The sequence below is a fragment of the Electrophorus electricus genome, chromosome 25 (assembly GCF_013358815.1).
Source record: "Electrophorus electricus isolate fEleEle1 chromosome 25, fEleEle1.pri, whole genome shotgun sequence".
NCBI lineage: Eukaryota > Metazoa > Chordata > Actinopteri > Gymnotiformes > Gymnotidae > Electrophorus > Electrophorus electricus.
In genome coordinates, this window is record NC_049559.1 from 4,983,673 (window position 1) to 4,999,493 (window position 15,821).

The following is a 15,821-nucleotide window of genomic DNA, read 5'->3' on the forward strand; positions in this document are numbered from 1 at the left end:
ACTATTGGTCACGGACAGCTCTGGTTACTTGGGGATTGAAGGCTCAGAGATTCACCGTTGCGCCCTCTGATGGTTTTGTAAGCGAGTCAGCCTACACTTCTTTGATTAAGGCTGCTGGCAGTCCAATGACACAAAACTTGAAATATTGTTTTTGTTTTTTGGAGGAAGACACTGTTTTATTTGAAGGGTAGTTTTCTGCCAACCAGACAAATGGGTCTGTATGTTCTTTATATAGCGTACAGACCCCTTTCTCAGTTGAGTTCTCAGCTTTTGCTTTGAGTTGCCCCATGGGCAGACCACATCCCCTGAGTCTAATGAAACTGGAAAGTTCTGTACAGTCACACTGTTCCTCTTTTTATACGTATATGGTAAACTGCAGACCTGAAAGTGAAACAACCATGAAAATATATGTGAACAACTACATAAATAAAACAATACTAAATCCTCTACGAACAGTGCAGCTGCCCAACACGAAGGAAGTGCAAGTTACAATAACTGTGTCACAGGTAAGATGACTTAACGGTTGTTATAAGCCTGTAGGTTTTATTCTTATGTATGGGCTACTCAGCACACCTTTAGTTTATTTGTATGTAAAGCCTCTTGCTGCAACCATCAACCTCTAACCGATTGTACCATAATTGGACAATTTTAGAAATATATGAGGAAATACATGTGTGTATTGACTAATGAACGTCTCTCAGAGACATAACTACCTAAACATTTCCTGAAATTCTGACAGCGACGCGGTAAGTTAACATTGCTACTCGGGGTGCCAACGTGTCCTATTTGGAATAAGTTAACTAACCTTAACTTTGTAAGGTCACTGATATGCCCTCTAAACTCTTTTTCCTGTATTATTGTACATTATTGTGTCGTGAGTGTAGGTACATTGTGTGCTGCTTTAATGTGGCTCTTGTCAAGCATTTTGTCTTTCGGTTTTGGGGTAGTATTTTGGGTAATATTTTGGCCGTTATTCCTCGTACTTGTTGAAAACTGAAAAAAATGTAATTAAGAATATACATTAGGCGCAATTTTGAATAGTTAGTTACGGAGAAAAAAAATGCCTTGTTATACTTGTCACGTTTAATTTTAATTCCTTAATTTTAATTTTAAGTCCTTCAATACATTTTAAACTATAAATAATATAATTAATATAATTGTAATATAAGATTGTACTTGACATTACTTGGATTATCAGGCAAATGTACAGCTACACTAACCTTTTACAACTTTGCAATAGACAAAATGAAGAAGGTGTTTAAATGAAGAAGTTTGTTAATTCAGGCTTAACTGTCTCGTTTGGAGCAACTGAGAGCCGTTATAGCAGTTACACGAGCCGAACATCTGCAGGCTTCTGTCTTAAACTCTTCCTTGTCACTTTGCTCTTTTTCAAATATTTTTCAGGTAGGTACAAGGAGAATGAAACACATTCTCCAGTTTACCAGCTCCATACTGGAATCTTACTCTAATTCTGCTGACAATAATTGTTCCAATTCCACAACCCAAAGTAGAAATTATATCACTGAAGTTGATCATCGCACAAGTCAAGGTAGCCTGAATTCTTATTTTGGAAACAATCCAAATGGAAGGGACTCTGTCAATCAACTTGACCCAGAGAGTGTGTGGTACTACCTGCCCCGGAGCAGTCCTGTCATTTTGCGTCGGGCCCATTGCCAAGTGAAGAATGGTAGTGGACAATCTTTGGAACGATCTACATCTCGCTTGCTGTCTTCAACTCCAGCAGCCAAGAACTTCTCTGCAGCCCCAGCTGGAAACCAGTCCTTTGGATCTCCAAACCTGCTAGAACTTCCTGAAAAACAAGGGCCAGCTTTTTCATCATTAGCATCCACTCAGCTCCTCCTCCAAGCTTTACCCTCGGCTCTGCGTTGTGGTCCCGAAGGTCACTCAGGAAAGACAGTAGACCATTGTGGTTCATATCAACCCACAGACAGTGATAAGCAAGAAAACCTCTCAGAAAACATCCTGTGCCACACTATTAATCCCAGAGATTTGTCTCTCTCAGAGGGACTAGCTCACCCACTGAATGGGGGTCCATATCCAAATAACAAAGCCAGAGCCAGCAGTGGCACACATCTGATCTTCGGTAAAGTTCACAGGCAAAACACGCACATACACACAACAAAAAACAAGCCAGTTGTCTGTCTGCTTTGTGTTTATGCTTGGTATTATCACATTTATGTCACAATACACTCATAACCTCATACACATTGATACAAAGATGTTGATTTTCCTGATGATTGCTTGTAAGGGGAAAAGAAATTCACTTGATAAGAGTGGATATTTATAAATATGGAGAGCAAACACAGTACAAGTACTAAAAAAGTATTGTGATACTTAGCTAATTTGAATATATTAACTGTGTAAGAAGGCAGAAGGCTCCAAAGGCATCAAAATGTTAAAACAAATATTTCAAAGCAAAATCCAAGAGGTTGGATTCATCATATGTATCACATACCCCATTTTTGCAGAACCAGAAATGATCTTTTCCAGGTCCTCTTTCAAAATAAAGTGTCCACAGGCTTCGGGGGAGGGATGGCCAGCAGTGATGTCACCTTTCCTCTCTGCATCCCTGATTCCCTTAGAACTAACACATGTTCATATGGCTCAGGGCTGCACAATATTTTGTTTGTGAATATTTTGTTTCTTACAAGTACTGGCCCCATAAGAAATTACAAATGTTGGATTTTGTACTGGGAACATATTGACCAATCTCAGACAATACAGATGAGTGTTCTGTAGTTGTTTTTAATGCGTTTGTATGATCTAACCAACATAAATTTTTCTGTGAATATTTCTACCTGGACACAAAGTGAGACTAGATCAGCTAGCATGGTGGCACTTTCAGAATTAAAAGTTTAACAATTAAGTTAAATTTCCTCTAATAATTCCATGAATGTAGGAAGGTTGCAACAGGTATACACATATAAGAAGTTTCATATGTGCTTGTGGTCTGTTCAGGTTCTGTGAATAAGGAAGAAATCGATGGGGACTTCTTCAGGAACAGTATGGATATTGACCAGGTAAACAGATAAGCGTGCGTCTGTGGGCCTTTGAATATGTGTGTATATATATATATATATATATATATATGTATATGTGTGTATGTAATTATTTATTTATATTATATTTATATTATATTTATATTTATATATATATGTATATACACACATACATATATATATATATATATATATATACATATATATACACACATATATATATAATATATATACATACATATACATATATATACATATATATATACACACATACACATATATATATATATATATATATATATATATATATATATATATACACACATACATATACAAACATACATATATATATATATATATATGTGTGTGTGTGTGTGTATGTATGTATATGTATATGTGTGTGTGTATATATATATATATATATATATATATATATATATATATATATATATATATATATATATATATATATATATATACATACACACACACACACACACACAGCGATGTGAAATAAGTATTGAACACGTCACCAGTTTTCTAAGTAAATATATTTCTAAAGTTGCTATTGACATGAAATTTTCATCAGATGTCGGTAATAACCTATCCAATCCACACGTTCAAAGAAATCAAACCATAGATGTTCATAAATTAAGTTGTGTAATAATGAGAAATGACACAGGGAAAAGTATTGAACACATGAAGAAAGAGAGGTGCATGGAAAGTCATGACACCAGCTGAAATATATTAGTAATTAGAAAGCAATCTTGCCACTTAGTGCAAATTAATATCAGCTGGTTTAACTGATGGCCTATAAAAAGGTGTCTCATTACCAAGGTGCCACGCAAGAAATATCTCATGATATGCAAAACCTGTGAGCTCTCTCATGACCTTTGCAACATTATTGTTGAAAAACATACTGATGGCATTGGTTACAAAAGAATTTCTAAACTACTGAAGGTTCCAGTGAGCACTGTTGGGGCCAAATAATCCAGAAGTGGAAAGAACATCATTTCACAATAAACTGGCCACAACCGGGTGCTCCCCGCAAGGTTTCAGACAGAGGAGTGAAAATAATTGTCAGAAGAGTTGTCCAAGAGCCAAGGACCACCTGTGGAGAGTTACAGAAAGACCTGGAATCAGCAGGTACAATTGTTTCAAAGGAAACGATAAGTAATGCACTCAACCTCCCTGGCCTGTATGCACGCTCACCACGCAAGACTCCATTGCTGAAGAAAAAGCATGTTGAAGCACGTTTAAAATTTGCTCAACAACATGTAGACAAGCCTGTGAAATACTGAGAGAATATAGTCTGGTCAGATGAGACCAAAATTGAACTCTTTGGATGCCATAATACACACCATGTTGGAAGGTCAAAAGGCATTGCATATCACCCCAAAAACACCATACCAACAGTGAAGTTTGGAGGTGGGAACATCATGGTGTGGGGCTGTTTTCAGCATATGGCACTGGCACGCTTCATATAATTGAAGGAAGGATGAATGGACAAATGTACCGAGACATTCTTGATAAAACAATCTGCTGCCATCTACCAGGATAATGAAGATGAAACAAGGGTGGACATTTCAGCAAAGACAATGATCCAAAACACACAGCCAAGGAAACTCTTAATTGGTTTCCGAGAAAGAAAATAAAGCTGCTAGAATTGCCTGACCTCAATCCAATTGAAAATCTATGGAAGGAACTAAAGCCCAGAGTTCATAGAAGGAGCCCATGGAACCTTCAGGATTTGAAGAGTGTTTGTGTGTAAGAATGGGCCTATCTTGCGACTAGTTTCTCCGTACAGAAGGCGTCTTGAAATTGTTATCACCAACAAAAGCTTTTTACAAAGTATTAAATAAATTTCAGTAAGCGTGTTCAATACTTTTTCCCTGTGTCATTTCTCATTATTACACATAACTTAATTTATGGACATTATGGTTTGATTTGTTTGCATGTGTGGATTGGATGGGTTGTTACCAACATCTGGTGAGAATTTCATGTCAATAGCACCTTTTAGAAATATATTTACTTAAAAAATTGGTGGTGTTCAATACTTATTTCACCCACTGTATATATTATATATATATGTGTGTGTGTGTGTGTGTGTGTGTGTGTGTGTGTAGGAGAATGCTCACTTTGTAGTGGTGGACATGGTGCTGGAAGTTCTAGAGGCTTTCAGATGGGCTGCGGATCATGAGCAGTTAATAGTCACAGACCTTTCTATGGACAGAAACACTCACTGGGGTTCCCAGACCCATTCCACCTCCTCCCTCGACAGTGGTTATCATGGTAAAAACAATACGTTATAAGTGTTCATGTAAACTGGGATTACACAAATTTTGCAATTCTCTAATGTGGAAATTTACACACAGAATTTTGGCATTGCAGAATATAGAATTTGTCACACACAAAAAAAGAAATAGAATAGTGGTTTTTAAAAATGAAAATAGTTATGTTCATTTCAATAAATAAATAAATAAAACCTAAAAAATATAAAAACTTAATGGACCTTGTGAATTTAATGAGATTTTTTCTGATTCAACAACCTTTTTCATGTCTGGTAGTTTCTCATTTTCAGCCTTCTGTGAATTTCAGATTACTGTGTTCATAGAGTCTCTTCTAACAGAGGTTCCCAGAACTCAGTCCACAGGTAGATGAATACTACCATACACTGCTGAGTGAAAGGCACTACTATAGGTTTCATTGGATCAGGTGCTAGTGAATGTTCAGTTGTTGTGTATAGTTGCCTGTGTGTGTCTCTACAGTTCCCAGAAGGTCCCGAGCACCTCTGCAGAAGACCTAGCCAATCAGCTGCTCTCTGAGTTCAGGAAGTCATTGCACCCTTCTGAAGGGCCTCTCAGCTGTTACAACCAATGCCTGTCACTGGAGAAAGTGAGAGCTGTAACACGCATGCACACACAAACAGATAATCACATGTAGCTGTATCACTAAAATACTCACTACAAACGTGAGGTAATTCTAGGGAGATTTTACATTTTGTGCTGCAAGAAAGAATGACATTGCATTTCAATGTGGTGTATATAACAGACATAATAAGACTTTACTGCAATATAAAAAGTAGGCCCTGTGACTGGAAAGTTAGTCTAAGCAGTATAAAGGTGAGATAAGAAGTGTGAGGGTAGGTTAAGCAGTGTAAAGGTGAGATAAGAAGTGTGAGGGTAGGTTAAGCAGTGTAAAGGTGAGATAAGAAGTGTGAGGGTAGGTTAAGCAGTATAAAGGTGAGATAAGAAGTGTGAGGGTAGGTTAAGCAGTGTAAAGGTGAGATAAGAAATGTGAGGGTAGGTTAAGCAGTATAAAGGTGAGATAAGAAGTGTGAGGGTAGGTTAAGCAGTGTAAAGGTGAGATAAGAAGTGTGAGGGTAGGTTAAGCAGTGTAAAGGTGAGATAAGAAGTGTGAGGGTAGGTTAAGCAGTGTAAAGGTGAGATAAGAAGTGTGAGGGTAGGTTAAGCAGTGTAAAGGCAGATTAAGTATAGTAAACATAAGGTAAGGGTCAGTAAATTAAACAGTTCTGATTTTTTTTTAAATTAAAAATTAAGCAAGAATGAATGCACTTAAAATGATATGATCCACTAACTTATAGATTTTCAAAGTACCAGTCAGATTTAACCAAGACAAATCAGTCATATAATGCACTGCGCTCATCGTTTTACTCCACGAGTATAAAATATGTCATTACACTATTGATTGGAGTAAGATTGACTGTATCTAGGGCTAAATGTTGAATGCTATGGTGAAAAGGTAGTAGGTGCTGTATTGATGTAATTGTTGTTCTGATTATAGTTGCATAAGCATATTCTCCACAGGCATTTCTTTTGCCTTGTATCATAAGCATGCCATGTTCATGATGATAAAATGACTACTCACAGGCATAATTACAATCTTATTGGCCCCAGTGCTTATATATACAGCATTAATAAAAATGATGTAATTTGCACTGCCGTGCCCCACACACTACAGGCTCCAGTGCAAATGCCCCCTTTTTACTCCCAGCAGTTACACAACTGCTCAAAACAGTACCAGTCAAAACATCTACTCTTTTTTTTCATTTAAAACATCAGCTATCAAACCAGTGAAATAACACATTTACGATAATGTTGTGACAAACAAATACTGACTTTGAGCATTTATAAATATAAATATTGAGCATTTATAAATCCATTCTGAAATGAGAGCACTAGCAGAAAAGAGTAGTGTTGTGTTCATTTTCTTAGCACATTAACAAAAAAAATTCAAATTACTTTTATTGTTGCATCACTACAAGACATGCATGTGAATAATAAACTTAAGCACCATCAAAGGTCCACCAAACAGTGTAGTTAACACACAGAACACAATATATGAATGATACAAGAACTATACATGTAATATATAACAAATATACAAGCTGTGCAATACAATGCGATGTGCACTACAACATTCACTGTAGTAGACACTTCAGTAGACATTGTGTAATAGACACTATACAATATCATTCAATATATACAATGCAGTAGACATCGGACAACACATGATGGAAGCTGTGTGGCTAGACGCATGTCATTAGACAATATATGTGCAATACACAAAGTGTGCATATAAGTGTCATGACTATAGTGATAAATAACCTAATCTGTGCATAGGCAGCATGGGAGTGTGCATGGGTTCATGAGTGGATCAAGGGTATTACTATTAATGTTCTAATGCATAGATGTCATGGAAGGAGGGAAGCTCGATCCCCGTGATCATGAGCACTGCACACTACTCTCTTTGCTGTGCTTTAGAGGGTGTGATGCATCCAGTTAAGATGCTTTCGATAGCACAAGTACAGAATATTCTGAGTGGGCTCATGTTTCACAGCAAGGTTGGAGTTGCTACAGGCTACACAGTTGTGCGTGTAGAGGGAGTACAGGAGAGTGCTCAGTACACTTCCTCAAGGAAGACCTGTGTCAAGTGTGAGAGGTGATGAGGTAACACTGCCCAGTTTGGCCACCTGGTGTCCACCTGAAAGGAAGCTCAGAGTTCAATCACATATGTAGTGATTTAAAACCAACTGACAACAGTTTCCTGTCCAGCATGGAGGGAACTATACAAACAGCATTCTCACATGGTACACATCACTGGGATGATGAAGACAATGTAAAGTATAAAGGTAGTCGCATTAATAGTTGACCCATTCTGAAGCTAGGCGAACGAGACCTTTCCATTTTTATTCTTACCTTTAGTGGCTTGAATCTTGCATTGTTGAAGACTATTAACCTTATTTTGGCAACAGATTCCCACTGACACTGTATCGGTGGTGATGAGGGATGGAGTCAGTCTGAGTGAAGAGATACGACAGCGTAGCAGAATGAGAGGAACACTAAACTGGGCTCCACCTCGATTCCAAATAATATTCAGCGTGCAGCCAACACAAAGGTAAGCATGAAAGCTCCCAGCCCCATTTAGACAGTGTTATAAAAGCTGAGACCGAGAGTGAAAACCTGCCTTGAGAACTAAGCAATAGTGATGCTAACATGATTACACAAGAATGAATGCACTAATAATCATATGATCCACTCAACTATGGATTTTGAAAAGCACTAGTCCACTGTAACCAGAATAACTGAGTTCTGTAGTGTATTGCAGTCAATGTCTTACTTCACTTGTAAAATGCCTGTTATTACACTAATGAGTGGTGTAGCGTTAATTGAATCTAGGCCTGAATGTTAAATGTTATGTTGAACATGAATGGTACGGACATATTCTTCAATGTGTATAATGTTAAAGTGACTACTCACAACATATTTTTGCCCCTGAAATGAGAGCACCGGTTTGAAGGAAGAGTGTTTTTCTTACTGTTTTAATGACTAGGTCTACTGGGGGTTGTGAAAATGAATGAAAAAAAAAAACTTTCCAGTGAATATATATGACAGGTTCTAAAATGTAGCACCAAAGACTAATAATCACCAATGTTGAAGACACGGTCAGAGAACTGGTCTCATTACTGTGTATGTGCATTGTGCACAAAACGTTCTTGACCATTTAGTATCCTTTTCATCAGGAGATGTCGCCTACATACACTGTGAATGAAGCTTCAAGTAGTGAACCAATGTTATATATGGTGGTTTAAAAAGATTCAAAGGCTCACTTTGTCATCACTGAACAACTGTGGGGTTGCTCGCTGTGAGTGCAAAATATTCAAGGTATTAGTATGTTTACAGGCGCAGTGATGTCATTGCCTCTCAGCACTTCCTCTGTGCTGGCTGTGGGACAGAAATTGAACGACGTACGTCCCTCGTGGTTTTAACTTTTAACATCCTATGTGCTCCTAAAAATCATGACAGCTTGGCTCATTTTTCACTTTAAAAAAAGTAATTATTTGCTGTCGTGTCTTGTCCATTCTGATTCTTCCACCATCCTCCAGGGTACATAAAAAAATTGCGTTACTGCGACTACCTAGGCAGGTACTTTTGCAATGTTTGCCATGATGGCGGGGAGTCGGTGATTCCTGGGCGGGTCCTGAGTCGCTGGGACTTCAACAGCTACCAGGTCTGCCTCTTCTCTAAGCAGTTATTGGACACTATATGGGAGCAGCCACTGTTCAAGCTCACCAGCGTGGCTAAGGACCTGTACAGCCAGGCAAGGGAGCTGCAAAGATTCAAGGTATGTTTACCCATGTGGTTCTGTGCCAGCCTAAGCAGGGTTGGCATGGAAGAGCTCAGACAGAAGAGAAAGTTTATTTATATAGCACGTTTCACAGGCATTAGTCACTAAGTGGTTTACAAAAGCATTTAAATAACCACTACAGCACATGTTTAAAAATAGAATACACAGTAAATATTACAAATTCCAAAAATACACAAAGACAAAAATACTGAATAGTTACATTAAAACACTAAATGAAAACACACAGATTACCCATTCGCCTGTCTTAACAAATACATCTTTAGCTGCTGTTTAAATTAATCCACACAAGAGTGCTAAAACCTCAAAAGCTTGGTTACCATGATTTCTTTAATGGGTACACGGGACAGCTGGCAAACTACGCTCATTTGACCTAAGGGAACAAGAGCGGTGAAGCAAATCAGTCACATATGCAAGAGGGTGATCATACAATACCCCATAAATAAGAGTACGAGTGTAAATGTACATGAGTAAGAATCTTAATCTGGATCCTATACACTACAGGGAGCCAGTGAAGATATCTAAATATAGGAATAATGTGAGACCATCTATTTGTCATACTAAGTAGGATGAATTCTGACTGACCTGCAGAGGATCAAGGGCGACTTACTAAGTGTTGAAAAGAGTTTGCTGCATCAGTCAAAATATGACAACATAAAAGCATGTATAATCATCTCAAGTTCTGTATTTGAAACTACCACTCTCATTTCCCTAATATTCCTAAAATGGCAAAAGCAAGATCTAATATGCTGTATGACATGGTTATCAAATTGTAGGGACTGATCAAAAATAACTCTTAAATACACACAAAGGGGTGGGCAACTGAGAGAAGGGGCCCAGTATATTGCTTATTCATAAAAATGACCTTATTTGGTCAACAATCAGAGCCTCTGTCTCATCAGCATTAGGATGGTAAGGAATTTAGAAATGTTCTACCGTCTAGTCCTTAACAGTGCCGATAACCTAAAAAACTCACAAGGTTTAAATGAAGCCTTGTTGAATAAAATTGAATATCATCTGCAAATAATCAATACTAAAACTGTTTAGAATCTAAAAATATATATTTTACAAAAAAATAAAAAATAAAAAATTAATCTCTGACAGAAACAGAAAACACCTGTCTGTAAAATAAGAAGTAAATCAATCTAGCACTATACCTGAAATACACACCTATTCATGTAACCTTTTAACAAAATATGATGGTCTGTGACAAAGGCCAATCTACAATCAAGTAATACTAACACTGTACAATTTCCTGCATCAGGGGACATTAAAATATCTTTTGAGACCCTCAAAAGACCAGATTCTGTAGGGTATCAGCAAGGCAGATGATAGGTAAATCTTTAAAAAATACACATTCTGTGGGGTGTCAGATGTTAGATTGTGTAGGGTGTCAGACTCTGTAGGGTGCTGGATTCTGTGGGGTGTAATTTTCACATGATAATTGGTTGCTTGGCCACAACTTTCATCAAAGGTTGGTTCAAAAAGTGTCATGCATTTAGCTAAAATAGAGCATTAAGAGGTAATTCAAATTGATGAAAATATATTTTTGTGTGGGGGTATGTATTTAGGCCTTTGCTGGCACTGGATGTCTCCTTGACAATGATCAAAGAAAAGGCTGCAAGTATAGGGTCAGCATTTGTAGCTATAGTGATAGCCTCACAATGTGAAATACCTCACAAAGGTATTATTACAAGAGTGTGTGGGTGAGCAGGTGTATATGTGATAGAAGGTGACATTGGGACAGCTGATAGCCTCCCTCTCATGTTATATGTATGTGTTCTTTTATCAGGAGCTACAAGAACAGATGATAGCCATTAAGAAGCTGTTGAGAGCATGCCGACTGTCTGATGGGTAAAGAGCCCTTGTCCCACTGCTCCAGATTCCCACTCTCACTGTGTGGAAGGAAACAACTTGATTAGTATTTATACTTTTGCCATTAATCCAGTGATTCCTAGACCAGTCCTCAGAAATCCCACATGAGATTTTTATCTATCTCAGCTCGCAATAGTCCTGCAACAAGTAGTCAAGTACCTGGTACAGATCTCCTGGCAGCTGAGATAGAGAGAAAGGAATCTGTGTTGAGGAATACTATTAGACTATATCCATAGATAAAGAAAAGGTTTGAACAATGTTTAAAACTCGAATATCTCATGTGTCAAGTATAGGAGTGATTAAGATTTGAGGAAGAGAAGTAATATGTACAGTAGAGACGACTGATCTGTGTGGTCTTGATGTTGCTTAGCCATTTGAGGCTGGTGTTTCTGTGCAAAGGGTCCTAGCCGAGTTTCAGCAGTTTCCCTCTCACCTGACCGAAGAGCCCCACCTCTTCTCCATGGGCGACCTTGTCAGGGTCAAGCGAGGTCAGCTTGTAACTATGGCAAAAACCATGCTCCGGGTGGCTACGTCCCATGTGGAGTCATGTGAGGTGTGTTAAACATGCACTGCAGGTGTCATTTAGAGCCCAATATCAAACTCAGTGCTTTAGCCTAAGGGCTAAATTTGTATAGACTGATGCTTTAGGCCCTAAATATTTCTTGTTCAACTCATGTTCTTATTCAACTCATGAAAGCTAATCTCTTTTCCTGTATCTATCTTTCCTTCTGTCACTATTTTTTATCTCCTGTATCCCCCTGTAGCTCTGCCAGGCTAAAGGCTTTATCTGTGAGTTCTGTCGTGGCCAGGAAGTGCTTTTCCCCTTCCAGACAGACATCTGCACACGCTGCCCAGGTCAGATGCCACTCAACTTCCTGTTGCCTCTACTGATCTCATATGACTGTACATCATTTAATCGTTCAAGCTTTGAACAACATTTGTGCCTTATTTAATAGTACCAGTTGGGGAGAAAGAAGACTTGTTAACTGTACAGTCAGTGATTTTGTTTAAAGTTGAGAGCTGAGGTTAGCTTGTCTAAAACTTGAAAACACAGACACTTTTTTCTGTGTTTCCTCAAAATCTACTCATGTACAGCATAAATGAACAGACCAGTGGAGATACTTCCTTGTTCGGATTGGGTGGGTGTTGATGGTCCACATCAAGTGTGTTTCTTTCCAGTTACAGAGCCTGGCTGGTCAAAGACCAGATTTGGTTCCCCTCAGATTATACAGTATTATTATTATATGCAGTAGTATACGGACAGTTTCGTCACAAATATCACAAAAAACCATCACAGTATAACAATTTTAGCATATAATTATTCACTGTACCTTTTAGGCAGTGCAAGTGCAATTTCGTCCAGCAGATGGCACTGTAGCTTCTTGTACATTTTACAAGAGCTGCACTTAAAGTAGAACAGAGGCAGATTTTCTGAGTAGGTGTTTTACAAAAAAAAAATTTAAAAAAATGTGACGTTGGGTGCACAAGGTGTGAATTTAAGATTGTAGCAGTTGCCAGCCAAATGCCAAAAAAAAAGGAAATGTAAATGTTTGCCAGTTCTTTCCTCATTGAAAAGAAGCCAGACAGTAATATTAGCACGCTCCCCTCTGTTCCTCCCTCCCTTCTGTGTGTCTGCCTCAGACTGTAGGACTTGTTTCCATACGGCATGTTTTCAAGATGAGCCATGCCCTAAATGTGATCGACTGCGAAGCCGAAAGAACCTCCAGAACATCTGAACATCCCTCTAGTTCTTCAGGAATTCCATATCTTTTCTTAGAGGTCATCTGGTTTACTAGAGAGCTATTATGAGGCAGTCATAAAGTGCTGCTGTGGTCTTTTTTCCCTAGTTCTTTTACAGCAGGGATTTTCTTAACTGATGCATGGTCCTATGTTTTTGTTCAGTGTTGAATGTTCTCATATTTTATACATTAAGATAATGAGTATTGGTATTTCCATGAAATATATCAGGCTACAAATCATATCACCTATTTGTACTATTGTAGCAGTCATAATGTAGGAATATAAAGGTTTTGGGGGGTTTTTATGAAAAATAAACTGTATAGTGTTTTAGCTACTTTTGATTGATTTCCAAATATACATAGAACAATACTATGTATTAAAACAAATAAAAACTTAAAAATCCTAGTTGTAAACAATGGATCCTTGTTTTCATTTATTTCATTTTTTTTTCTTTTCTTCTTCAAAATAACGAGAAAAATTAACTTAATGTTAATGCATAGGGACAATGACCTTAACTAAGTCCCAAAAGTCGTGTCAGAAGTGGGATTCGAACCCACGCCTCCATTCGGAGACCAGAATTCCCCGTTGTACAGGAAGGTGTAAACCTTGAGTCTGGCGCCTTAGACCGCTCGGCCATCCTGACACTATAAACATGACTTAAGAATATTTACTATAGTTTTTCCGATACAGTATGTGAACTTTCACGTTATTAGTACTGAAATTAGTTTAACCCTGATTAACTAGTAGGTTTGTGGATTTCTTTTTGAAATTAGCATCGCTTACGTCTAGTAACCAAACCATGTTTTGCTGCCATGTTTTCACTGTCTGGTTTCGTAGCGTTAACTTAATTAGCCTACAACACAACTCCTTGGTTAATCTAACTCTAACGATCTAAAAACTATCGAACGTTGATCTGAGCTTTTCACGACCTCGGTTTTCGTGTAGTACGCAATCGTGCGAAATGCGGATTACTTTAAAGTATTTCACTGTTTCACACTGAAAATTATTCGGACTTACAACGCCACAAAAAGGCGTGTCAGAAGTGGGATTCGAACCCACGCCTCCATTCGGAGACCAGAATCCCCACTAACTCAGGGAAGGGCTGAACCTTGAGTCTGGCGCCTTAGACCACTCGGCCATCCTGACAACCAAAGCGGCATCTACAGTCTACGACTATACCTATAGCTACTTCATTAGTTTGTAATGAAAGATACGAAGTCATTTTTATAATATGGCAAGGAGGCGTTATCCGTGTAAAATCGTTTAGCTAACTCTAATTTCGTTAACCTCGACTAATATATTTTCCACGAATAATCTACTTGAGCTATCCCGTCTATGTACTTAGCTAACAAGCTCATTTCAGGAAGTTGTGAAACGGATTTAGCCAGATAACCTAGCTAACGTTTACAACCCTTAGGAAACATCAGGAGTATGTCGTTTAGCTAGGTAGCTAGTTCACGTGTAGCTGTCACTGATTTAACCTACTAAGGTGTAAAATGTCTTTTTACATTTCCTAAACTGTTTTGTTGCCGGAAGAAGAGATGGCACGTGCAAGTTGCCACGTTCGCGAGCCTCCAAGCAGCCATCGCCGAGGCACGTGCGGTGCAACTCATGCTTTGCACGGAAACACCGCTGCAAACAGCACAATGCCATGCAGGTGCGTCAGCAAGAAGGTGTTCGGAGCTGCACCCGAGTGAGTGGCAGTATAACAACTTGTGTTGAAGAGGACATTGTCCACTAGTGGCATGAACCTGAGCAACAATAGGACTGTGTCCCTCCAGTGAGTAGTGTGCAGCCTTCAGTAAAGACAACCATCAACGTTGGCACTACAGCCAGCACTATTGGCTGCAGCTGCAGACTTTAGGGTCAAGTGTAGCATAGACGGGAAATGGCTCACTGCCCTCATCGGCACAGGATTGTTGGCCTCGGCCAGGCGTGCTCCCTTACACTGGGAACAGAACACCAGGTGGAGGAAGACACCGGATGGCTGGGAAACAATCGTTAATTATGCCATTGGCAGCCAGTGGATACGAGAGGGAAGAAACTGTTCCCAGTCATGAAGGGCCTGAGCTGAGTAGACAAATTCTGGATCTTGGCTATAAGTGCACACTGTTTGGATTTGTGGCTGCTGGGGCCTTACTCAAACTTAAGGGGAAAAAACTTTCTCCATATCTGACCTGATTCGGACATATGGTGTTGTATATGTGTTACCTCTATTTCTCACACACATACTATTTAGATATGGATATGATCATTTACACTTGCTTATTTATGCATGATCTACTTGCATGTGTATGTGTGTGTGCCCGGCCGTCATTACATTGTAAGAGGAAGGCACATGTTTAACACAGATGACTCATCAACATAAAGTGAAGAGAGCTGTGACAGTTCAAAACATTATGTCAGCATCTAATTATGGTTTTAGGACAGTTTGAAGGCCAAAGACACTTTGGCTGAAGATTATTCTCAAAGTTACCAGAGCATGTGTTTCATAGTGCGGCATCGTCACAGAGTGGAGAG

The 15,821-nt window shown here is 38.7% G+C and overlaps 1 protein-coding gene and 2 non-coding genes across 3 annotated transcripts; 1 reads left to right on the forward strand and 2 right to left on the reverse strand.

The window, feature by feature from the left end:
• The first annotated feature begins 360 nt into the window (after positions 1-360).
• rubcnl (rubicon like autophagy enhancer) lies at positions 361-13,762 on the forward strand. The gene is made up of 13 exons (XM_027023283.2): positions 361-506; positions 1,405-2,104; positions 2,980-3,041; positions 5,147-5,312; positions 5,619-5,673; positions 5,789-5,915; positions 8,296-8,438; positions 9,224-9,288; positions 9,427-9,665; positions 11,479-11,540; positions 11,961-12,114; positions 12,326-12,416; positions 13,203-13,762. The coding sequence occupies exons 1-13, from the start codon at positions 366-368 to the stop codon at positions 13,295-13,297; spliced, it is 2,100 nt and encodes a 699-aa protein (XP_026879084.2). The 5' UTR covers positions 361-365; the 3' UTR covers positions 13,298-13,762.
• A 71-nt stretch (positions 13,763-13,833) lies between these two features.
• trnal-caa lies at positions 13,834-13,944 on the reverse strand. Its single transcript has 2 exons — positions 13,907-13,944; positions 13,834-13,879 (listed from the first exon to the last, which is right to left on the reverse strand). It is a non-coding gene; the product is annotated as a tRNA-Leu (tRNA).
• Positions 13,945-14,335: 391 nt separating this feature from the next.
• trnal-caa lies at positions 14,336-14,447 on the reverse strand. The gene is made up of 2 exons: positions 14,410-14,447; positions 14,336-14,381 (listed from the first exon to the last, which is right to left on the reverse strand). It is a non-coding gene; the product is annotated as a tRNA-Leu (tRNA).
• Positions 14,448-15,821: the final 1,374 nt, after the last annotated feature.